At 51.1% G+C, this 21702-nt stretch overlaps 5 protein-coding genes across 5 annotated transcripts; 2 read left to right on the top strand and 3 right to left on the bottom strand.

Annotated features, from left to right (window-relative positions):
- Window positions 1–187: 187 nt before the first annotated feature.
- CONPUDRAFT_117672 (uncharacterized protein) lies at window positions 188–9069 on the bottom strand. The gene is made up of 14 exons (XM_007766524.1): window positions 8026–9069; window positions 7765–7975; window positions 7572–7703; window positions 7282–7520; window positions 7177–7229; window positions 5873–7129; window positions 5209–5815; window positions 4870–5160; window positions 4068–4820; window positions 3243–4016; window positions 2936–3190; window positions 1174–2883; window positions 1044–1124; window positions 188–991 (listed from the first exon to the last, which is right to left on the bottom strand). The coding sequence occupies exons 1-14, from the start codon at window positions 9025–9027 to the stop codon at window positions 809–811; spliced, it is 7548 nt and encodes a 2515-aa protein (XP_007764714.1). The 5' UTR covers window positions 9028–9069; the 3' UTR covers window positions 188–808.
- Window positions 9070–9807: 738 nt separating this feature from the next.
- On the top strand, window positions 9808–11877 carry CONPUDRAFT_79827 (uncharacterized protein). The gene is made up of 6 exons (XM_007766093.1): window positions 9808–9928; window positions 9987–10087; window positions 10146–10432; window positions 10484–10816; window positions 10866–10972; window positions 11028–11877. Exons 1-6 carry the CDS (start codon window positions 9833–9835, stop codon window positions 11757–11759), a joined length of 1656 nt encoding a protein of 551 aa, XP_007764283.1. The 5' UTR covers window positions 9808–9832; the 3' UTR covers window positions 11760–11877.
- Window positions 11878–12430: 553 nt separating this feature from the next.
- Window positions 12431–12977, top strand: CONPUDRAFT_47995 (uncharacterized protein; the record flags this gene model as incomplete). The annotated part of the gene is made up of 5 exons (XM_007765861.1): window positions 12431–12482; window positions 12534–12585; window positions 12633–12650; window positions 12698–12770; window positions 12825–12977. 5 exons carry the CDS (start codon window positions 12431–12433, stop codon window positions 12975–12977), a joined length of 348 nt encoding a protein of 115 aa, XP_007764051.1.
- Window positions 12978–13310: 333 nt separating this feature from the next.
- CONPUDRAFT_134956 (uncharacterized protein) lies at window positions 13311–20182 on the bottom strand. Its single transcript, XM_007766523.1, has 16 exons — window positions 19798–20182; window positions 17660–19744; window positions 16942–17608; window positions 16792–16895; window positions 16637–16741; window positions 16417–16587; window positions 16091–16360; window positions 15962–16045; window positions 15796–15914; window positions 15691–15743; window positions 15329–15635; window positions 14614–15280; window positions 14435–14561; window positions 14230–14384; window positions 13637–14179; window positions 13311–13586 (listed from the first exon to the last, which is right to left on the bottom strand). The coding sequence occupies exons 1-16, from the start codon at window positions 20002–20004 to the stop codon at window positions 13431–13433; spliced, it is 5820 nt and encodes a 1939-aa protein (XP_007764713.1). The 5' UTR covers window positions 20005–20182; the 3' UTR covers window positions 13311–13430.
- A 24-nt stretch (window positions 20183–20206) lies between these two features.
- CONPUDRAFT_79824 (replication protein A subunit RPA32) lies at window positions 20207–21585 on the bottom strand. Its single transcript, XM_007766092.1, has 7 exons — window positions 21486–21585; window positions 21354–21433; window positions 21195–21305; window positions 20996–21141; window positions 20789–20945; window positions 20503–20729; window positions 20207–20449 (listed from the first exon to the last, which is right to left on the bottom strand). Exons 1-7 carry the CDS (start codon window positions 21493–21495, stop codon window positions 20368–20370), a joined length of 813 nt encoding a protein of 270 aa, XP_007764282.1. The 5' UTR covers window positions 21496–21585; the 3' UTR covers window positions 20207–20367.
- Window positions 21586–21702: the final 117 nt, after the last annotated feature.

Raw genomic sequence — 21702 nt, 5'->3', positions numbered from 1 at the left:
AGGGAAGGAAAGAAGGGGGAGTCAAGCTACGAAGCTGTCGAGACTCGTACTTTCACCTTCTTGCACAAACCCGCACAACCCTCTTGGCACACCGCCGGACTTTGCCGCTTAGTCACCACCTGCCTGTGGCGGTGCCAATATGACCCTCGAGCTCGACTCCTGGGCCTGATTACTTAGCTACCGGGATCAAGTCGGAAACATGGCGGAATCGACCACCGATGACCACACGGTTTACATGGAGATGGCCCTGCGGGAAGCAGCCAAATGCCAGCCAGTTGCTACCGCATTTTGTGTGGGCTGCATCCTTGTGGCCCGTGGTCTTCGCCCCGGCGCACAACCAGTCGTGCTCTCGACTGGCTTCTCCAGGGAACTGCCAGGCAACACCCACGCCGAAGCCAACGCTCTCGCGAAAGCGCGCTCCCTATCCCAGTCAGACCTTCACATTCTGTTTCCCGATGTTACGGATGTCAATGTCGATAAGATCCTTCAATGCACGGACGTGTATACTACTCTGGAACCGTGCTCTGTCAGAACGTCTGGACTTGCTCCCTGCGCAGATGCGCTCGTGGAAGCAAAAGTCCGACGTTGTATCATTGGAGTAGGAGAACCTTCCGACTTTGTTGAATGCAAAGGTGTCGAGTATCTCCGAAAGGGCCATGTAGAAGTCATTTGGCTGCGGGGCTTGGAAACTCGATGCTTAGAGGAGGCTCGCAAAGGTCGTTGAACACAAACGGGGAGATGATTATTGATACAAAGACTTCCGCGAGATGTTATAAGATGTCGTATACATGCGTCCAAATAAATTCTATCAGATAATTCTACAAGTAAATCCTGGCTTTGGTAACTCCTCACACCACTCCTCTACTGCTCGAGACCATTGATTCACAAGTTCTGTAGCCTGTTCTTCGTTCATGATATAGTCAGCGCAGTCAACAGATATGCTTGCACGGTCGCTGTCTTCATCAATGATTATGTCGACGGTAATGTCATCCTGAGGCGAGGGTCAATGCGTACACGTAGGACTCGGTAGATGGAAGACTTACTCTGATCAAATTTGTCAGGCGCAGTTTGTCCAAGACCCTTTCGTCAGGCGTGGTCACTTCTGGAGGTAAACCGTAAGGCACCTGGGACTCGTTAGCTGGGCGTTTTACATGAGGAATAACATGATCTTACCCTAACGTGTCGAAGAGTGTCATCCTCGACAGCAAGAGTTGTGCTGTTTTTCGCAATCTTGATGACGTTTACGAAAACGTTACACAGAGGAGAGTCGCTCCGCCCCGCCCACATGTGGACGTCTTGCAGATCCGTTTGTTGGATGGTGGCACTTCGTCTGCGGAGTTCGTTCTGTACCCGTTCTGCGACCGTAAGGATTCCGTCCTTTCCAGTCACGACATGGAGCGGAAGGACATTGACACATGGGAGGGCGTAGTTCTCGATGTCGTCGATAGCAACCGTGCGGCCAGCATCCCATAGTCCGAACGTAGCCGAGTGTGTGAGTGTCAATGATGACTGCACCTGTGCCCAGCATGCCAACAAGATTGCCTGCACTGAGAGCTCGAGTGACTGCGCTTGTTTAACTAGGGTAGATGTTCGCGATGTAGTGGAGACAGGATTGATAATGGTTCGACGCGGAGAGGTAGTCCTCTCGCCGGCTAGGCAAGGAAAGTAATTTGGCTGCTTCAACGATCCGAACAGTCTCTTCCAATACTCCTTCTGCTGATCCGCTTGATCGTCTGTCGCCTTGTATTCCTGCAGGAAAGTGGGTAGGTCTGCAAACGACGAGGGTGCCGACCCATGGTATATACGGACGAGATCGTCGTAAAGCATACGCATGCTCCACGCGTCGTACTGGAAATGATGCAGACGTATCAAGAGGTGGCGGTCAGTCTTCGTCTGGTAGAGGAACGCTTTGGCCTGTGGCAAGTGCAGAGGAAGCGAGTTTGCCAAAATGTCTCCCATCCTGGCCGTCAGCATCCCTTCGGTGTAGTCGCTGTTGACGGAATCTTCGTGCCACTGCCCACGTAAGACCGCATCTGAGGCCTTGAAAGTGACGATGTGAGGGTCACCTCCCGACTTCGGGCTTGCAAACGTCGACCTCAGGATAGGATGGTGTTTAAGAAGCGTATTCCATGCGCTCCGTAGACGTTCTGTCTCAACGTGATCCCCGAGGCGCCAGGCAAAGACGGCTTGGAATCTGGTCCTCTGACTGGCCTGCCATGCTGAGATGAACCACTTCATACCAGATGTTGGGGCACTGATGAACTCGATGTCGCGAGCCTGCGAGCGAGGGAATCTTTGAGACACGGAAGGTATATCCTTCTCAGACACGTCATATGCTTTCAAAGAGCCTGGAGTAAGCGGCGTTGAAGGAGAAGGTGTCGAAGACGCGCTGGTGGGTAATGAGGTGGTAGGCTTTTTCTTGACTTTCTTCGTCATCTCGAGCAGCGTCTTGCTATTAACAATGTCACCGATGCTTAGAACAAGCCCCGCCTTTCTGCACGTCGACCTCAGGCGTATGGCCGTGATTGAGTCGATCCCGAGAGTAACTGGAGATCTGTCGAGGTTGAGCCTCGAAACAGGAACGTTCGCCATGGACGAGAGGATATCCAAGAACTCGGGCAATGGCTGATCGCTCGTTTGCGACTCATCCTGAGGAGATGGAGACGACACGTTGGAATCCGGGTTGATGGCAGTGATGAACGTTCGTGTAGGAGCTTCGAAGGTCGTGTGGGGGTGGTCTGGTTCTTGTACGATATGTTGCAAGAGTGACCCAACCAGTCGTAAAGCATCGCCGAGATTTTGAGCGCTCATGAAGGAAGACAAGGATACAGCTTTCAGCACGAAGCCAGTGTCGGTTTGGTAGAACTCGACGTTCATGGGATACTGAAACGGTCAAGATAAATAATATACTCATATGGCATCACATTAGCCTTACCTGAACGTGGGCATCGTACTCCAAATCGCTCAGCTCCGCCTCGACAAACTCCCAGAGAGAGGAGCCGGTCTCTTCGTTATTGGGCTGGAACAGGAAAAGACTGTCCCATAATCTTGCCACCTGCAGCTTGTTCTGAACTGCGCGTAGCGACGCATGTTGCCACTGCATGTTGAGAGTGTTGTTCTCGTGAATCTGACGAACAAGATCGCGATTCGATATCTGCTGTTCCAACTTGACTCGGCAGGGGATAGTGTTCTGATGAAACATAAGCCAAACATACTTCACTGCGAAATGCAATAACAATTACCAGCATGGGACCGATGACATCTTCTGACCCTTCCATCGAGCGGCCTGAGACTACGTGTCCGAAGAGGACGTCTTCTGTGCCATAAGCTATGGACAGGAATCTCGCCCATGCAGCTTGGGCAACAGTCTGAGGTGTGACCGCAGCGTAGCGAACTAGCTTGTCCAAACTCCCGGACGGTAATTCAACGTGATGGACAGCGTTCTGAGACTTGGCGGTTTCAGCAATAGAGGCAAGACGAGGTACCGAATATCCCTGCAGACGCTCAGTCCAGAACGGAGTCCCCTCCTGCTCCTCGTGCATGATCCGTGGAAGGAAGTCTACCAAAGATGGCGTGCGCTGTAGCTGGGAGTCCCGGTAGATCTTCTGAACCTCGTCAGAAAGCATAGCAATGGAAGTGCCGTCGTAAAGAGCGTGGTGTAGGATCAGAACTAGCAGACGTGATGACTTATCCTTCGACTGCAGCAAACGGAGGAACACAGGAGGGACGCGGAAGGCATTCTCATCTGCGAACTTGACCGAGGATACCTGCTCAGAGAGCATCGAGAGCAGTGACTTCTCCAGATCGTATTCCTCTTCGCGCCAGTTGAGCTCCCAGCGAGAGTGCACCACTTGAGTCCATACCCCCTCATCAGCAAGGAAGTGGAAGGAAGTACGAAGTGTATCAATAGACTGTGTGGCTTGCTGCCAAGAGTTTTTAAGTCGCTCGGTGTCGACTTCTTCCGAGAGTCGCATAGGGAATGCATGAACGTAGAGGGATCCATCAGAGCCAACCGTCTTGCGAAGGTATCAGCATGCCGTATTGGTAAAATACAATAAATGGCTCACCTGGGACAGCATACCAGCCTGCAAAATAGTGACAGGATGAACCGACGCTTTGTCGTCAGGCTTCAGCTTTATGGAAGAAATTTCGAGGCTCTTGCTGAGTTCAGCGCAGCGCTTGCGATATGCTGCAGCTGCTTCCGACTCTCTCTGCTTTGTACGATGGGACGCAGACTTAGCTAGATACGCCCTGATGGACGATATCGTCGGATTTCTGATGATCTCGCCTCCAGGAATCTGGAATCCTTCCTTCTTGAGCCGGCGAGACAAACCGACTGAGCGTATGGAATCGAGTCCAAGAGAGATAAAGGAGGTCTCCTCCGTCAAGAACGACATTTCCGTGTTGAAGAAGTTCGCAATAATGCCTTGTAAACGTTGGATCTCATCGTCTACGGGTATGGAACCCTCTGCTTTGCCGTTCAGCGTGTCAGGGCTGTTGATTTGAGGTCGGTCGACGGGAGTTGACGGAGGTGAACTGGATACAGAACCTCCGTTTGTGAGGGGAGGCGTATCGAGTGACTTCTCCGACGAGGTATTGACAGTAAGCTGTCGCCCGTTCGACGTGGCCTTGAATGTAACGAAGCCTGTGTCTTTGGTAGGAACCACGGATCCCCCTCGAGCGAGCAGGTGCATCACTGTCTCTTCGAAGTCTTCCAGCAGCGAATCGATATCACAGGACAGGGAGCTGTCATAGTAAGCAGCCTCCAGAGTCAAGGCATCTGCCTTCTGATCCATAACAATCTCGACGGACAAGGGGAACTGCGAATAGTTAAGAAACGACATGTCGCGATTAGAACTTGACACGTACGTCAGGTTGAGGTAACTCGCTGTGTAAAACCTCCCATGAATCATAGATGGTCTCATCCTTCGCTGACACAGAGAATAAGGCCTCCAGGGAACCTGAGCCGGCACCAATCCACCGCTGGACCTTTCCGAGAGGGACGTTTTCGTACGGGACAGAAGCGGAGATATCTTGCTGTGCCTGCCGCAGGATGTTATCACTGTGATTGAAGTCGAAGCGCATGGGCAGTATGCAAATCGTTGGACACAGTAACTCATCGATTTTATCGACGGGCAACAGCCGACCAGAGCGAATGACCTAAGTTGGATGAGTAACGATGGCGTCTTACAACACGGTTTAACTCACCCCGAATGCCACATCGTTCTTGTGGAATAGCCTCGACGCTAGCAGATAGGCAAAGGCAGAGGAAAGCAACGCCTGTAAGGTAACTTCGTGCTTGGCCATCTTCTCCTTGAAATATGATAAGGACTGCTTGAACGAGATATGCTTGCGTTTAGGAGACTCGGTAAAAGGCAAAGGCTCGGACGCAGAGAGCCATTCGAAGCCTTTAAAGTACGTAGACCAATAACGTTGCGTGTCAGCAGGGTTGACGCGCGAAATCTCCTCAAGAGCTGGGCGAAGCTCGCCAGCCTTTGAAGAAGGTCGCCCAGCAGCCTCGTCGTCTATCCGCTTGAGAAGAAGTGGTAGGGATATACCGTCAAAAAGCGCGTGCTGTATGGAAAGGACGATGCACGTATACGTCGGAGCAGAGTAGAGATGCACTACGAACGGTGGTTGCGTGGATATATCGTTGTTGACCCCCTCGGAAATGTGCTCCGCCTCCTTAGCAAAAAACCAGTCGCTGAAAGCAGATTCCTCAATGTCGGGAACCGACCGCTCTCGCCAAGAAAGTCGGACGGCACTGGGACGCAACACGACTTGGACAAGTTCTGCGCCAAAGTGAAAGACCGTCCTGTAGTCCAAACAGGAAAAATGAGGGACACTCATGAACCGGAGCAATTCTACATACCGTAAGATCTGCGCATCGTTCATGACGGCCTGCAGAGCGCCACGCAGTTGAGGGGCCTTGCTCGCGTCCAGAAGCTTGATAACTACATGCTGAACGAACATGTTCGGGGATTCATCCAAACTAGAGAGCACCCCCTCCTGCACAGGAAACGCAGGCAAAATCTCCTCGACCTTATCCCTGGAATAGGCGTCTTCAATCTCCTCCAACCAACGTTCCCTGAACTGCCGTAGTACGCTCCCGTCTGTTACTCGGATCCTCGGCTGGCCAGACTCATCCACATACGATGCTATGCCGGAGATAGTAGGATTTGCCATCAGCTCTGACATCGACACGCGCTTGCCAAATTCGCGCGTGATGTCTGCTGCGACGCGGACGAGAGAAAGCGAGTCTAGACCACATGCGAAGAAATTCGAGTCGACAGAGAGCGATGTGAGGCCAGTGTGTGCCTTCACAATCGATACCAGCGCCTCCTCAGTGGGGGTGGACGGATGCGACGGTGGTTGCACGGTCGTCAGTTCGGATGCGGTCGAAGGTTCGCGGGAGAGGTCGATGAGGGTATCGAAGTCTAGTTCCTGGAACATGGTAGCAAGCACCTTAGCATCAGTCTTGCCATTCGGGTTAAGAGGCAAGAAGTCGACTGGAATGACATGCGACGGGCGCATGTAGTTGGCAAGCTGCTTCTCGAATGCCTCTCGGGAAGTAGCCAGGAGACCCTTAGGCGGCTGCACAACTTTAGGACGAGTGTTGCGTCTCGTTTGGACGGGCACCGATGGATCCAACGCAACGAATGACACGAGCTGAGGGACGCTTCCGCCACCTATCTTCGGATGCGAGGAGAGAACAGTCTCTGTATCACTGGCAGATGGGACAACCGTTGTGGCTGCACGCCTCAACACAGAAGAGATCTCGTCGACTTCTATACGTACTCCACGCAGCTTCACCTGAGTGTCCTTTCTTCCCATAATCTCGAGAGTACCATCCGGCATCATTCGCACTAGGTCACCAGTCCGATACGACCTTTGCCCTGGAGACGGCCACTCTAGGAAAACTCTAGAAGCCAGGTCGGGTCGCCCGTGATAGCCTCTGCCAACAAGAGGTCCCTCCACCACGAGTTCCCCAACACAGCCGCGTGGAAGTATATTGAGATCTTCGTCCACGACATAGGAAGAGACGTTCGCAAAGGTTGGTCCTATATTTGACTTTGGGACAGCTGGATCCATGACGCGCGCGGCGCAACCTATGGTGACCTCACTCGGACTGCAATGGTCAGGGTCCCATCACTTTCAAGAAGAACCAGTCCTTACCCATAAAAGTTGGCTAACCTAACAACAGTATGATTTGCCCACTTGTCAAGGATCTAATCCCAGCAAACTTTAGTGCAACTACATGGCGACAAGGGGAAAACGTACCGTATCGCTCATCTTCTCCCCACCGCTCGCAATAAACCTCAAAGCCATGTCGTCCGTGTCTTCTACGGTACCCATTGTTGCGTCGATAAGGCTCGGCACAATGCCGACATGTGTGACCTTCAATTCGCTTATGAAAGATGGGAGGTCCTCTAGAAGAACCGATCTCGGAGCACAAGCGATAGTCATACCGAGAGAGAAGGACACCATGGTCTCCGAAAGATGGACATCAAAAGCGACCGCTGGTATACATAGTGTGAGTACCATTCACAACCAATGCATGTGAACCTTACAAGCAACGCCTAAGTATTTCCCTTTTCTAACATCGTCCATGCGAACATCGGCAGAAAGCGAGCTCAAAGCCCATATCGCCTGAACGAATCCCTCATGGGTCAGGAGGCAGCCCTTTGGTTTCCCAGTTGTCCCTATCAACGATTCAAGAATGAATTGAATGACCAGCATGAAGCGATGTCTGGAGTGACGGACCAGAAGTATAGAGCATGTAAGCCAATCCCTCTGGAGTGGCAATATCCAAGTCGGAGTCGCTCATCAAGTCGATGGCGTGCCGAACGTCCGCGCTTGACGTATCCACAGCGCTGTCTGAGAATATCTCAAAGTGATCTGTAGTCAGTACCACGCGAGCCTCAGAATCGCTCGCAAGGAACGACTTCCTCTCGTAAGGGAGTTCAGGATCAATCTGTTGACAGTGAGGGTCATTTAGTTAGGAGCAGAAAGACAAATGCCTACCGGAACGTAGCAAGCTCCAGCCTTGAGGACACCGAAGAGCATCTGGTGGAACCTGACGTCACGATACATAGATACTGCAACTCGATCGCCCGGCCGTACGCCCAGCGATACTAGCCAACGCGCAATCTTGTTTGAACCATAATGCAGCTCCGAATAAGTTAGCTCTTCAGCAGGTTCGTCGCCCTCATCAAGGGTCTCGTACCACTGCACTGCGGTGGCATTGGGCCGTTCGGTGACGTGTGGTAGTATGAAGTCCGTGACAATACGGACTGGAGGAATGTGCTTGTAATGCGACGCACACTCCTCTGGAGATAGGCGCTCAACCGAAGAAAGCAGGTGGCGCGGAAGCGATGGGACCGAGCTAAACTTGGACTGAGGATGCTGAACTCTATCTACCGCGGTAGCGATGACCTGGGACACGAGCTGTGACGCGACAGATTGGTGAACATGGTTGGGTAGGTAGTGGAACGAGATGTATTCCCGCGGAAGATTAATGCAGAAATGCGGACATGGACTAGGGGCAGCACAGTCACTCTGGGATGCATGGAGGTGGATGGAAGAAATGAATGGCCACTGCTTCGCGTCGAGACCAAGTGTGTCGCGAGCGGTGAACACGGATAGACGAGGAAGGGTGCGGCTGGATATAGAAGCATGTACGTCGGAGACAAGAGTGCTCCATGGGGTGTCATCATTCCATTTGACACGAATGGGGTAGAAGGTATCAGATTCTTTGTCGAAGTCGAGGGCGAGAAGGACGTCTGAGACGCCGCAGTAGAGTGCAAGGATGCGGCACAGGGCTGCAAGGGTAACAGCGTGGAGGTCGAGGGATTGGTCAGCCAGTAGTTGCTTGCCAAGAGGTTGAGTAACGCATGCTGAATGGTCGTCGGCGTCACCTATGCGGCGGACGAAGGGGAGGTCTGGGAGATGGCGGGGAGAGTAATCAGAGAGGTGTTCACCGGGCCGATGCGCCTCCGAGGCAGACGCGTCTGTGACGACAGACATTAGCGACAGGGGAGATAGAACGAAGGTGGAGGGATTGAGCGGGACAGCTCAAGGAGTGCTTATAAGGAGAAGCAGACTGGGTTGTGAAGGAGCAGGGCCCCGACGACACCAGCCAAGTTGGCTGATTTGGTTCGGGGCTGGGGGCAGCACTACTGGACCGGGCTGAAGTGAGATTAGGCTCGCGCGCGACTGACGCCATGTCCATCTGCCTTGGTTGCAAAACACTGCGGAACCAAATCTGACGATCTCTCCTTCCCTGATGCGTGGGGGCCGCAACGTACTTTGACGTACTACGAATCGCAGCTGGCGTATATCATAACCACGTACCTTTTTTACCCGGCATTGACCCGCCAGCAGCCGCCCGTCTCCGCTAGCATTCCGCAAGAAGCAGGTGGTCTGGGCCGATTATCTATTCAGGCAACAAGAGAGCAGAGAGGAAGGTGAGCTTGATTGCACTTGCCTACTTTGCTCCTATCCACACCCTTGGTCTCTATCACCAATGCACAGTGGATTATAACTAATCCACGCGCGGCATGATCATCATCCACTCTCAATTGACAAAACTCATTCTCGTCATTGGTCTACGCCCCTCTACGCCCCAATCGCAGGCCAGGAATAGCCCGAGATGCTTGTCCTGATCTATCCCCCCTCGGTCATACCTTCCGTCTCGTTGGTCGCTTGTCCCAACGACTCATACCCCATCCATTTCTACCGACCGATCCTGCCTCAGACGTATAAAGACTAATTATCCACCTCCGTGGTGCCCAGTCCGTATCCCTTCTTCCCTTTCCTCGACATCACCGTTATGGTTTCCGCTCAGCAGACGTACGATGTCTTGGGCCTCGGATTTGGCCCATCCAACCTTGCTATTGCCGGCGCACTCCTTGAGAAAAGTACCGCCGTAAGTTCACATCCTCTTTCCTCCGAGGACAACTGCTCACTTCGATTTCCACGTGCAGGCCGGCGACATCTCCCTTGACAAAGTCCTATTCATCGAGCGTTATGACGAATTCAAGTGGCATCCTGGAATGCTTCTTCCAGACGCACGCATGCAGATCAGGCAAGTTTGTCCTCACCAAACTCAAACTGTGCCTTCAATTAGCCCCTGTTCGATACAGCTTCCTCAAAGACCTTGCTACTCTCCGCTCTCCCCAGTCTCCCATCACTTTTATAGCCTACCTCAAGTCCCAGAATCGCCTTATTGATTTCATCAACAAAGGAACCACTATCCCGACTCGAAAGGAATACGCCGACTACCTTGCATGGGCAGCCGACTACGTCCAATCGCGGGGTGTCAACGTTGCCTTCGGCGAAGACGTTGTAGCAATCAACGAGGACTCATCAGGCACGATCGAGGTCCACAGCACCAAGCTCTCGACTGGTGAACACATCATCCGTCGCTGCAGTTCGTCAGGTCCTACGCCGTTCGAGTCTTACCACTGACCTTTCATGGTAGGAAACATCGTCATCTCTCCAGGTGGCTATGCTAGGTTCCCCCAGGCGATCTCAGGGGCTAGATCGCATCCATTCGTCATCCACAGCTCGGCGTATCTGCACCGCGTAGGTTCTTTGCTGGACGGTGTCAGACAGCAAAAAGGCGACGGTAATCCTCTCCGCATTGCCGTTGTAGGCGGTGGTCAATCAGCTGCCGAGGTTCTCCTCGACCTTCACTCTCGGTTAAGTAGCAAGCCGGGACAGGAGAGACATCAGTTGGATATGATCATTCGAACGGGCTCTCTAAAACCCAGCGACGACTCTCCTTTTACCAATGAAATCTTTAACCCCGACAGTAAGCACTTTCCTTATGTTACAGATACCTGAAATCTCATGCTGTCCAGGGACTGATATGGTCTTTGGCTTCGCCGACATGGGCACTCGGCGTATCGTCCGCTCCGAGTATCACAACACTAACTACAGCGTGGTCAACCCGAGGACAATTGACACAGTGAGTTTGCTTGTTCGAACCAGGGATCGCTCTGTTTATGCGCTTCAACCTCTAGCTTTACGACGTGATATACGATCAGAAACTTGATGAGGACGTAGCTCGGCGCAAGGGACGCCCCAACGCATCTCCTCACCCCCAGTTGACAATTCGAACATATTCCAACATCCTATCAGCCGATACTTTGTCATCTGCCGAACATTCAGAAGGGGGTCTGGCTGTCATAATCCAGAACGTCCTTTCCGGCGACATCCATGAAACCACTTACGATGCTATCGTTTGCGCCACCGGCTACGAACGCCGCTCATGGGCCAAACTCCTCACATCGTCGAACGTCGGCAAGCGTTTCGGTATTGATAGCACCTTGCATGACTCAATACGCCTGAAGTCGGAGGCGGAGCAGCATGACGGCCAGCCTTCAATCACAACAAATAATGTCGCTGAGAAATTGGCGTTGAAAATGCTAGAGGGCGGCTTGACTCGCTCTGGAGACCAAGACACGGATAGCTCTTCGCCAACCTCCACAAGCGCCTCTAGCGATCTCCCGTCTCCGGCATTCTGCTCTCTTCCACCAGACGAGTCGCGGTATGAAAAGACCCTCTATATCTCTCGCGGTTACCGTCTCCTCCTTCCACGAGATGCGGAAGCTATCGCGGACGGCGCGAGTCCGTTCAAGGGGCGGATATACTTGCAAGGTTGTGAGGAGGAAACACATGGCCTCAGTGACACGCTATTAAGTGTAGTCGGGGTACGTGCTGGGGAAGTGGTCGATGATCTGTATGCCGCTTAGTCTACGTATGCATGGTGGACTATTTTATTTATTTATTTACATCAAAACCAGGGTATCTCGTCGTTGTATTACCTGGTATCTGTTTTAGAGTATGACGAATCAACTCACTGGAATAGTCATGGAAGCTGAAGGATTCATAAACGACGAGATGTTATTGGTAGCCCAGAGGAGCATGATAATAGTCGCCAACTGAGACGGAACAACAGTCCGGTACCAGTCATGCATGGGCAAAACTCGGGCAGCGCGATTCGCTGAAGCCCAAGTCACTTGAATCTGTTAAATTATTTGTGAAGGACGCACCAGCGTAAGTACCAGTCTGATGCAGACGATACAGGCACAGAAACGGCGTAGTAGGATTATTGCTGACCATAGGAATAGAATGTAACCCATGGTGTGCGTACCTTGCGACACCGAAAGATTGACAAAATACTGTTTATAGCAGTAGAAAAACCCGACATTCGAACGGGGAGTCCGAATAGCGGCTGCTTCCGCTGCAGTGTCAACTACAAATCTAAGATGCAAACAACTTGTAGGTCGATATCAAGTCGATATGACAGGGATATGCAGCAAGAGGCTCGGGCTGGAAGTGTAGCGCGGCAAGTGCCGGCGCCGAGCAACTCCTTCCCTTGGTATTACAAAAGTATGTAGTTTAGACTCAGCCGTCATAAGCCATGAGGATTGAAAAGTGCTACTTCTGCTCTACGAACGTCTATCCAGGACATGGTAAGTGCACTGAATATCTATGGAACGTATGACTTACTATCAGCGATGCAGGCTCGGCCTTTGTCCGCAACGATGCCAAAGTCTTTCGATTCTGCACCTCAAAGTGAGTGCTTCCACCTTTCCCAGTGCTCTCTTTAACAAGCTTATTAGATGCCACAAAAACTTTAAGTATGTGGCTTATAACGTCCTTGATTCACTGACTGATCTCCTATCAGGATGAAGCGCAATCCTCGTAAAGTGAGATGGACGAAGGCGTTCAGGAAGGCTGCCGGGAAGGAGATGACCATCGTGCGCAATGCTCCCCCGAGTCCATTTCCGCTTACAAATATCTTTCTTTCTCAGGACTCGACAATCGATTTCGAGAAACGCAGAAATGTTCCTGTTCGCTACGACCGCGAGCTCGTAAAGACGACTTTGAAGGCTATGAAGCGTATTGGCGAGATCAAGCAGCGAAGAGAGCATGCGTTCTGGAAACACAGGTGCGTTGGCCAATAAAACGCTCTGCTCCCGTGCTAACTTGTCGAATCAGAATGGCAGTTGCTCGCGAGAAGCAAAGAGCTCACAAGCTCAAGAAGTTGGCTGCAAAGACAGAAGCTCTCAGCCTTGTAGAGCCTTCAGTCAGTGTCGAAGAGAAGACACGAGAAAAGATCAAAGTTCCTGTCAAACGGAGCGCGCTTGTTCAGGGAGAGGGTCGTTCGATGGGAATGGAGATAGACTGAGTGTTTGCCAAGTATGCGTACTTCTACTCACCACGTGTACACACCTAGTACTTTTATCTTATAGGCATTATTCACCAATTGCATGCATGAACCATGTATCATCGCACTTGTGAACTGTGAATGGAATATTGCTGGCCTAGTCTACATGGAAATATTGCTACTGAACCCAAAAATTACAAATGTGGGTGATTCATATGCATGCATGGCGTTGGAGAATTCGTGAGACTGGTTACCGATGCTTGTACTTGGCATCATTGTCTAGTTGTACACTGGGATCCAAGGTGTTGTGAAGACCCATCAAGGTCTTGCTGACTGCTTCGGAGGCACCGATCATAGGCTTGAGAACGGCAATGGGCACCGCCCGTACCACGGCTTTCATGGCTCCCTATAATTGTCTGGTTAGAATATGAAGCGTAACTTTGACCGCAAACATACCCCCTGCCCAGAGTTCTCATATACTTCCATTGGCACAGCCAGGATGGTCTGCGCGGCAGAGCGGAAGTTTTGCTGCAAACTCTTATAGGCGAGTTGCATCCCCTCCGTCATGCCAGCGGGTTGCTCAGCATACTTGCTGATGGTGTTTCTGATCTCCTCGGGTGAAGCTTCTGTAAGCTGCTCCTCGTTAAATGGTGCGAGCGTTTCAGCTGTTATTTGATCTTGCCACTGTCCCCCGAGCACGTTCTCAGCCTGCTCGAGGATGACCTGGGTCCCAGTTGCCAAGTGTGCGCCAAGTTTGATGGCCTCCATCGCCGTGGACTGGACGAAAGCCTTCGTGCCCTTCTGTAGTCCACGTACAACACGCCCATCCTTCTTGTATTGCGCGATAGGAAGAAGGACCAGATCAGCAACGCCTGAGCCAACATTTACGACCGAGCGTATCGGCGAAACACCAGAAATGACATCCACAAGTTGTGTTGCCTTCACATCTGGAGTCCATAAATCATTCAGAAGGTCGAATAATTTTGGCCATCCTGTAATCTTTGCGCCAATTAGTTTCTCCCTTGATAGGCCTTGGTGAGGTCACCTACTCCTTTCAGTGTCAAATGGCGGAGTGTCATTTCTGCCCCATCGAAGTGGAAGAAATTCATTAGCTCAATCGTCCGGCCCTCGCGGAGAGCTCTATAATCCACCCGACGAGGTTTGTAGTCAAGCTTGATGCCTATGGGAAAAATTTCAGCAGACTCTGCATGCAGTGAATCAGCGACCTTGCTCAATTGCATCATGAATACTTACGAATGTATATCTCGTCGTCCGACTTTGTGGGTTCGACGACAGCATCAGGATCCTTGAAGCTGAAGAACTTCTTTAAGAAGTCTAGCGCATCTTGATCGACATAGAGTCGCAGAGGGAGTATCTTAGCCTTCATCATGACGAGTAAGTATGGAAGGACGAGCAATTTAGGACAAACGCACACGAAGTCTAACTTCGACCGAAGACTCAGAAGGCGTTGGTTTCACTGTCAAAAGCTCAATGCGCGCCATATTGGAATCCGTTTCCCGAACGTTGCCCCGTGTATCTGCACGCAAAGACGTCAAGAACGTCCGCCAAGTTGATGTCTTCACATGATCAAGTATCTCCAAGTTCTCGACCACGATGAGGGTGCGAGACACGGTCTCTTTGCTGGGTAAAAATTGCTGAACTCGGGCACTTGCATTTGACAGACGGATCTCGATAACAGGCCCTCTGGATCGCACGAGACGCCTCCCAAAAGTGCTCTTGGTCGAACTGTTGGGAGAGTGGACAGGCTGTTGCAGAGTTTGCCAAGAACTTTGTGACTCGTTCTCTGCTCCATTAAGCTCTTCGTCGATTGCAGATATGATGGCCCCAGGTTCCAGTACGTCAAGGTCTTGCTCCAAACCTATGTGGATAGAATTAAAAACCAGCGTGCTTGTGTCCCCTACGCCATGATCGGTCTGACCAGACGCTACCAGTTGTCGTATCTTGGCGAGTCGATGGCGCATTTCTCTGACCTCTTGTTCGATGACTTTGCGGGTGCGAACCCAGTCATAACCATCATACAAGAGTAGAGCAATATTGCAGTGCGAAAGCTGGATGTCCACGTCGATGTCCTCAGAGCCACTACAGACCCCCTTTATTGACATTCAAGATTTAAAACAGAAAACATACCCTGGTGCTCCATCCGACATATCCGGCGGCAGCGATTGGTGATAGTCGTCTACAAATTGAAATGGCTTCAAGATCCGTACAGTCTCTCCTCCAACGTTGGAGACTACTCCTGGCGCTTGGTTAGAGGGTGGGAATGTTTGGGTATCCGTGAAGTCGGCCAAGTCGCCTTCAGTTAGCTCGCGCAAGCCGGCAGCGGCGCCAAAGGAAGCATCCAAGTAATCCAAATTCGTTGGTAGGTCATCGCGAATCATGTCTGGCGCCGTCCCGAGTTCTGGGGCGGTGCGGAATGCCTCTTCATCAAATGAAACTGGGATTTATGACACTAGTTAGAGACCCCATCCCGACACACGAATATGCATCACCTCTAAGATCTTGCTTAGCCTGCTGAGTTCGGTGACTGTCGTTTGTAGAGACGCTATAGGCAAAGTTAAATTTACCAAAAATGTTACTAGCAGCTTCTGACGAACGTTGATTCCTTGGAAGGACTTGGAGTAAAAGCACTCGTAACATTCATCATGAAGCTCCCAAATGCGGCAATCGTGTCTGCGCAGATATGAATTCGGAGATCACACCGTTCGATGTCGACCTATTTAAGATTTTAGTATGAGTCGAAATAACAATATATATTCTGACCTTTGATGAAGGTATCTGACCCGGATTTGTATGATACACCACTTGAAGCTGGTTCGCCTCGCCCATCAGGGCATACCCTGCTCGCTGAACAACATCAATCGGGTTCGCCGGGCAAAGATGATGCCCTACCTTAAGCTTAGTAAGATGTGACATAGACTGCTGGTCTTCTTGGACTTCCGATATGTCAGCCAAAGCGTCAGTAAAGAACAGGGACGAAGACGCCAGTGAAGCGCTCAAAGCCATTTTCTTCGAACTTCCAAACAGTTTCGCAGAAATGGTGAGGTCGTCAATGAGATATACACAAGCTCCCGGGTGCGAGGGTGCTAGAATCTTGATATAGCCATCGTTGATGTTCACCAGGAGAGTGGTGCGTTCAGCTGGGACAACGGATTCGAAAACCTGGAAAAGGTATGAAGATGAAAACGCAGGATTATAGTGTTGGAAAGTGAGCTGACACCTGGGGGAGCTTTGGCAAAAAGCGTGATACTTGACACCCATTCCAGCTCAGGAGGTACAACCAAGGTGAATTCCCATAAGTCGAGGCTAATGGTGGACAATTTCCCCCGCGTTGAGGATACAACGGTAGATCGAAAGTCGACGTTGATCATTGCCCTTTGCTGACCCCCCTGCACAGAACAATTAATGGCGCGTGTGTAACATGGGCGCAAAACTAACCAAGAACACAGGGGGTGTGCGCGTTATGAGGTGAGAAGTTTCTTGGGAGAGTGAGTGATTTTCCACCTGCGCATCTACGATTGCTAGCGAGAATCGACTATCGTCCTAGGTGATCGTCAGGGAATGGCCGTATCTTTCAAGAGTTAATCTCGAACCCTTCCATCACGCCCCAGCTCGACATCGACGACCACATCAGACATCGTGACATCCAATGGTTGAATGGCATTATCCTGTCTGGGCACAAGGAGCCTCACGAACACTATGGGCTGTCGGGAGATGCTAGCCCAAGCCAGTGTATCACTCACCTTCTCCGCATGTAGCGCTAGCGGTGGTCCTCGTCACTCCGTTCTCAGCCATAATTGGGCTGACGATCCTTGACGATCCTTGAGATGGTCCCCCTGATGCCCCAGCTCTTTGGTCAAGGCTGGACGCGACACGACCAGTAGCCTGGGACAGATCATCGGCTAGTTCCTGTAGTCCATCCAGAGCTGGCTTGGTTAGGATTATATCGGTGGCGGGTACATGGATACTGATGTGTGACTTCAAAGGAGCAACTTCCGTCATGGAAGATGATCGGGAAAACCTGAGCGTCAAAGGCAAAGAGATGGACAAGGAGATTCCGTGCCTGTTCAGTGTGTTTGTTACGCCCCCAGAGGGCACCAGAGAGCCCAAAGAGCAGAATATTGGAGCCTGAGATTCTCCCATCAACGAGTACGCTAGAAAAGCTCGCTGACACCATATATGGAATTCGCCTTCATTGTTACGCTGATGAGTGTCAGGAACATAGCCATGGAAAGCGGATGTGTTGTCGGGGACGGTCGAAGGGATATTCGTAAGGCCAAAGTCGAAGACGGTAGCCACTAGAGAGCCAGAGCGAGGACTTCGGTTGGGAGGAGGTCCACAACGAAGATCGAATCGCAGCACAGGACAAGTTACATTATATTGCACTGCATCAACCACGCCAACGTTGTCCTACCAAATGTTAAACGGATGCTTTTGGAAGGCTCGTCAAGGTGGGCGTACCTGATGATCGTAATTGGGAGACTTGGCGGAACTAAACTGGAGGTTTAGAGCATCATGATTCCCAGAACCATGTTCATGGGTCGATCGACGTGGACTTAGATTGCGCAAATTCTGAGAATGTAATATAGGACTGTCGATTGTGGCAGTAGATTCTGAGTCTGAGGACCGGAAACTATCGTTCAGGTTTGCGGGTTCAAAAGCATGCTGAATTTCCTCGATTAGCGAAATCAAGTTGCACCCTTCGCGATTCAGGAGGACATCTAGGTCACAGAATACATGTACCGGCGCTATCCTTGCGCGGGCTATTGCCTGAGAAGGCTCCAAGTGGCTCTCAACCTCAACAAGCACTGCAGTATCCTTGTGTTCTCCGCCCTTGGGTCCGCCGACGCTGCTTGCCATATGCTGTTTGCCGTATTGGTCCCAATTTGCAGTGGCAAACTTTGGAATGGCAGATGCATCGCCAATGCTACCAGTGCGGGGCCGCGAAGGTTGTGGTGTTGATTTTGACACCAGCGCGTGATCCATGGTCAAAATGGGATACGCAAGACAATCTTCCCGGGTAGTGGTCGTAGGGGATATTGCAGGGAAAGCATAAATCGAGACATCATCAATATCAACGCGTAGCGAAGAGCGGAAAATTGTCTTGGCGCTGCCTGGTTGTCGTGCAGGGCTGGGTGATTTGCCGGGCTGTGGATGCAAGAAAGAACGATGGAATGAACACGACACTCGTTCTATCTTAAGCTGCATTGATGCAACTGGTAGCTGGGGCGATTTGAATGGTGTCCTGAAGATCTGACTTCCGGAACTCAGGTATCGAGATGCCGTATTTCCCAAGAGGAAGATAGACAATCCCCCAAGCCTGGCATTCACCTCGAAACCAATACCTGGTCCGCCGGACGGCGGTATGCCCTTGGGCTTCGAGGGTGAAGGATTGCTTGATCCCGACAGCTCCAATATTCCACAGATTAAAAGAACATGATGAGGGCATAAGGCGCACGCTATGGGTCCAACCTTCAGATCAGCTACCAGATTTTCTCCCGCATGTCCTGGCTTGGTCGCCTGACTTGAGGCGGTGGAAGAGTTGATGAAACGATCCAAAATGGCTGGTGTTTGGATAGATATAACCAGAGGCTGATCTCCGAACGACAATACGAGTTCGTCTTCAGCAGCTGGAGCTGCCCTTAGAGAGCCCGACGATTGGTTGACTTCTGGATGATGGGTTATGGCGCTTTCATACATGCTACCACTGGGTGAGCAAGAAGATTCGGATGGAGGTTGATTAAACTCCGGCAGTCCTATGATGGATTGGCTCATCATCATCTGTGTCTCTTCGTCAATATCAGACGTTGGGGTGTCTATTTCCTCGCCGGAATCCGTGTCGAGCTCCGTGCGAGCTGGGAACCTCGTATCAATCTGACATCCATCCTTCCCTGAATTACTAGCTGATAGATGTTCTGACGGTTGTAAGTTGCGGTATGTTATATTGATGCCCGAAATGTTGATTCTTCGAGACAACTTCTGCGACCTAACAGGTTGTTCGATACTGTCGGCAAGGCTACTATCTGAACGAGGAGGTTCAGAGTTTGTGGCGCCATACGTCAGCTCTGCCACAGCAAGGGTGAAGCTTCCGCGGCCAGGATAAATAATTGTTATCTTAGTATCTTCGACTTTGAACTCAAACCTAGCCATAAGTGACTCTATGAGCGTCGCAAAGAGGGAAACACCGGCAGGATCTGTATCGTTAATCTGCTCTCCTGTGGTGACGGGCTCCAAACCACCAGGCAAATTCTGGGAAATAGTCACTTCGGGTGGGAGAGACTCTAGGAGGTCTTCCTCTTCCTGCGTGGAGAGCTCATTGTGTACGAAAGTCTCAGCGACAGAAACCACCGATTTGGCAAGCGTCAGATCAGGTTCGAAAGCATAGAGCGGCGAATGAGGTGCGACGTGAAAGGTGAGGTGTAATGAACGGATGGACAGGCCGACATTCGATGTCAAAGGGTTGGGTAGTGGAACACGGACGATTGCAGAGGTTATGAAACCATTGTGAAGCTGAAGTGGCAAGCCTGATAGGAGAGTATTTATGGCCTTTCATTCATTGTCACGAGTTATGCGGAAGAAGGTTCAGAAGATGCACGTACGTTGTTGTCTAGCTCAAGGTCTTTAACTTGGACGTAGCCCGAACCAATCTGAGAATCAATCTGATGGAGATCCAGTTGACCTGGCTTGAGAAAGTGGCCAAGGGTCTGCTTGAGGATGAATGACAAGAAACGACGTTGTATGGCAGAGGGCAGGGTGAAGTCAAATGACGAAAGGCGCGGTAGCCAGGAGGGATACCAGGATGACATGGCTGGCCAACGCGATCTCCAGCGAGGCGACGGTCAATTCGCGAGGTTTAGGATTCAAGAAACGCTTAAGCTTGGGGGAGCATGGCAAGAGGGAACGTAGCTGGAACCAGGGAGTACACACTCGACTTGACGCAATGGGTTTAGTCCTTGCTACCGTTTGCTGCAAGCAGCCGCGCTGGATACCCCACCCCATTAGCTTACATAAATGATTATTATTACAGTACTACCGCATAGACACCCATCTTAGGCCCGTGACTAGCCCCTATTGCAAACAAGCTGGCAGTTCCGGTCCTCATAGTTCCAAGCATAGTTCCCTTTTCAAGGCAAAGACCATCGGCCAGAAACTACTTATGACAGTCCTATTCAGACCTGTACAAGTCGGAAGTGCGACTCGTCGATGGTAGTGTAAATCAGCCCGTCATCCATCAATTGTTCTATCGCTTGGCTAGATTGGCCAGTCAGCAAAGTCAACATATGCAGGCTTCCACTGAATCTCACTCTAATGCCAGAGCAGTGGCCTTCAATGCTCTAAGGATTGCTGCCGAGTTGACGCCTTCCTCTGTTGCTGGCTGATTTATTATGAACTGAAGGATATTTCGATTTAACTCGGGAAGATGGGCCCATTGACTGTTAATCGCTCCACCATGGGATTGGGCGGTGTAGTCGGATTGGGCAACAGAATGAGATCCTACAGTCTCCGATGCCTGCTGCCCTGGGCGGAGGGGCTAAAGGAGTAGTTAGGATCATGCAAAAGCCATAGCAGTCTATATGGACCATCACTGACTGATCCTCGTTCCCACATCAGGGTGACCGTCATCACCTCGAGGAGATGAAAATAGATCTCATCTGCAGATTTTGCGGGCCGAATGTGGTTTACGTTGATGTAACGCTTGCTACCGAACATCTTCAAGTTGCCTAGCACACGAACATAGGTCCCTTCTCTAAGTTTTCAGGTCAGACAAGGGCGCAAGTGTAAATGATATTTACTTGCTTTATACCCGCCCCTTTATCGACATCTTCTTCTAGGGAAGAATCAGTCCAATGACGCGCCTCTATGTGACCCGTTCCATCATCAAGCCCGTACACATTATTAGTTGCCTGGTTCTGGACGGATACAACATGTGCGACACAAGTCACCTAGTCAAAACACTGATAAGAGCATACTCGTAGACCAGGAGACGGTAGCGCACATGTCCTATTTCCGTGTCTTCCAGCATCCATTCTGCGTCAGAATGGGCTTGGGTTGCATTCAAGAGCTGGAAGATAGTAAGCGGTCGAAGGGAATGAGAGACGTCACTCCTCTTAAGCAAAATCAGCAAGAATGGCAGTAGATGAGATTAAGCACACACGCGCCCAGCCCCACCAGGGCTTCCCGCAGCGCTGCCGTAGGGCGAACCTCCTGTCAGGTAACCTCCGCCGTATTCGTTCGCTAGACATACATTAGTCAGAATTTCACTCAGAGGAAAAGATAAGGGTCTTACGTTGACTCATCGAGTATTGAAAGCTTGAAGTAATATATCGCACCTACTAATGGTGATGGTTGAAAGCCGGCTTAGGACCCTCAAAGAGTGCTAGTGAACGACGAGGAGGTTAGATGACGCGTGACAATCGCGTGACATGGACGCGACTACACTTCACGTGCTGAAGCCCACGCGGATGTCACTATATGTGTCACAGTGCTGCGCTATAGGACCGTGG

This window comes from Coniophora puteana (assembly GCF_000271625.1).
Source record: "Coniophora puteana RWD-64-598 SS2 unplaced genomic scaffold CONPUscaffold_2, whole genome shotgun sequence".
Lineage (NCBI taxonomy): Eukaryota > Fungi > Basidiomycota > Agaricomycetes > Boletales > Coniophoraceae > Coniophora > Coniophora puteana.
The sequence above is the reverse complement of the archived record's forward strand: the minus strand, read 5'-3'. Positions and strand labels throughout refer to the sequence as shown.

What these genes read in the sequence shown, in the direction of transcription:
- CONPUDRAFT_117672 (XM_007766524.1), bottom strand. Translation starts at nt 9,027, where the DNA reads ATGTCTGTCGTCACAGACGCGTCTGCCTCGGAGGCGCATCGGCCCGGT. An exon ending in TTACATGCTCTATACTTCTG is followed by an intron (nt 7,704 to 7,764) that starts GTCCGTCACTCC and finishes AATCGTTGATAG; the next exon opens with GGACAACTGGGAAACCAAAG. An exon ending in ACACTCTTCGACACGTTAGG is followed by an intron (nt 1,125 to 1,173) that starts GTAAGATCATGT and finishes AACGAGTCCCAG; the next exon opens with GTGCCTTACGGTTTACCTCC.
- CONPUDRAFT_79827 (XM_007766093.1), top strand. Translation starts at nt 9,833, where the DNA reads ATGGTTTCCGCTCAGCAGACGTACGATGTCTTGGGCCTCGGATTTGGC. An exon ending in ACACATCATCCGTCGCTGCA is followed by an intron (nt 10,433 to 10,483) that starts GTTCGTCAGGTC and finishes CTTTCATGGTAG; the next exon opens with GAAACATCGTCATCTCTCCA. An exon ending in TGAAATCTTTAACCCCGACA is followed by an intron (nt 10,817 to 10,865) that starts GTAAGCACTTTC and finishes CATGCTGTCCAG; the next exon opens with GGACTGATATGGTCTTTGGC.
- CONPUDRAFT_134956 (XM_007766523.1), bottom strand. Translation starts at nt 20,004, where the DNA reads ATGTCATCCTGGTATCCCTCCTGGCTACCGCGCCTTTCGTCATTTGAC. An exon ending in TAGCGCTACATGCGGAGAAG is followed by an intron (nt 16,896 to 16,941) that starts GTGAGTGATACA and finishes GACAGCCCATAG; the next exon opens with TGTTCGTGAGGCTCCTTGTG. An exon ending in GTCAGATACCTTCATCAAAG is followed by an intron (nt 15,915 to 15,961) that starts GTCAGAATATAT and finishes AATCTTAAATAG; the next exon opens with GTCGACATCGAACGGTGTGA.
- CONPUDRAFT_79824 (XM_007766092.1), bottom strand. An exon ending in GCCCTGGTGGGGCTGGGCGC is followed by an intron (nt 21,306 to 21,353) that starts GTGTGTGCTTAA and finishes ATTTTGCTTAAG; the next exon opens with AGGAGTGACGTCTCTCATTC. An exon ending in GCCACTGCTCTGGCATTAGA is followed by an intron (nt 20,450 to 20,502) that starts GTGAGATTCAGT and finishes TGGCCAATCTAG; the next exon opens with CCAAGCGATAGAACAATTGA.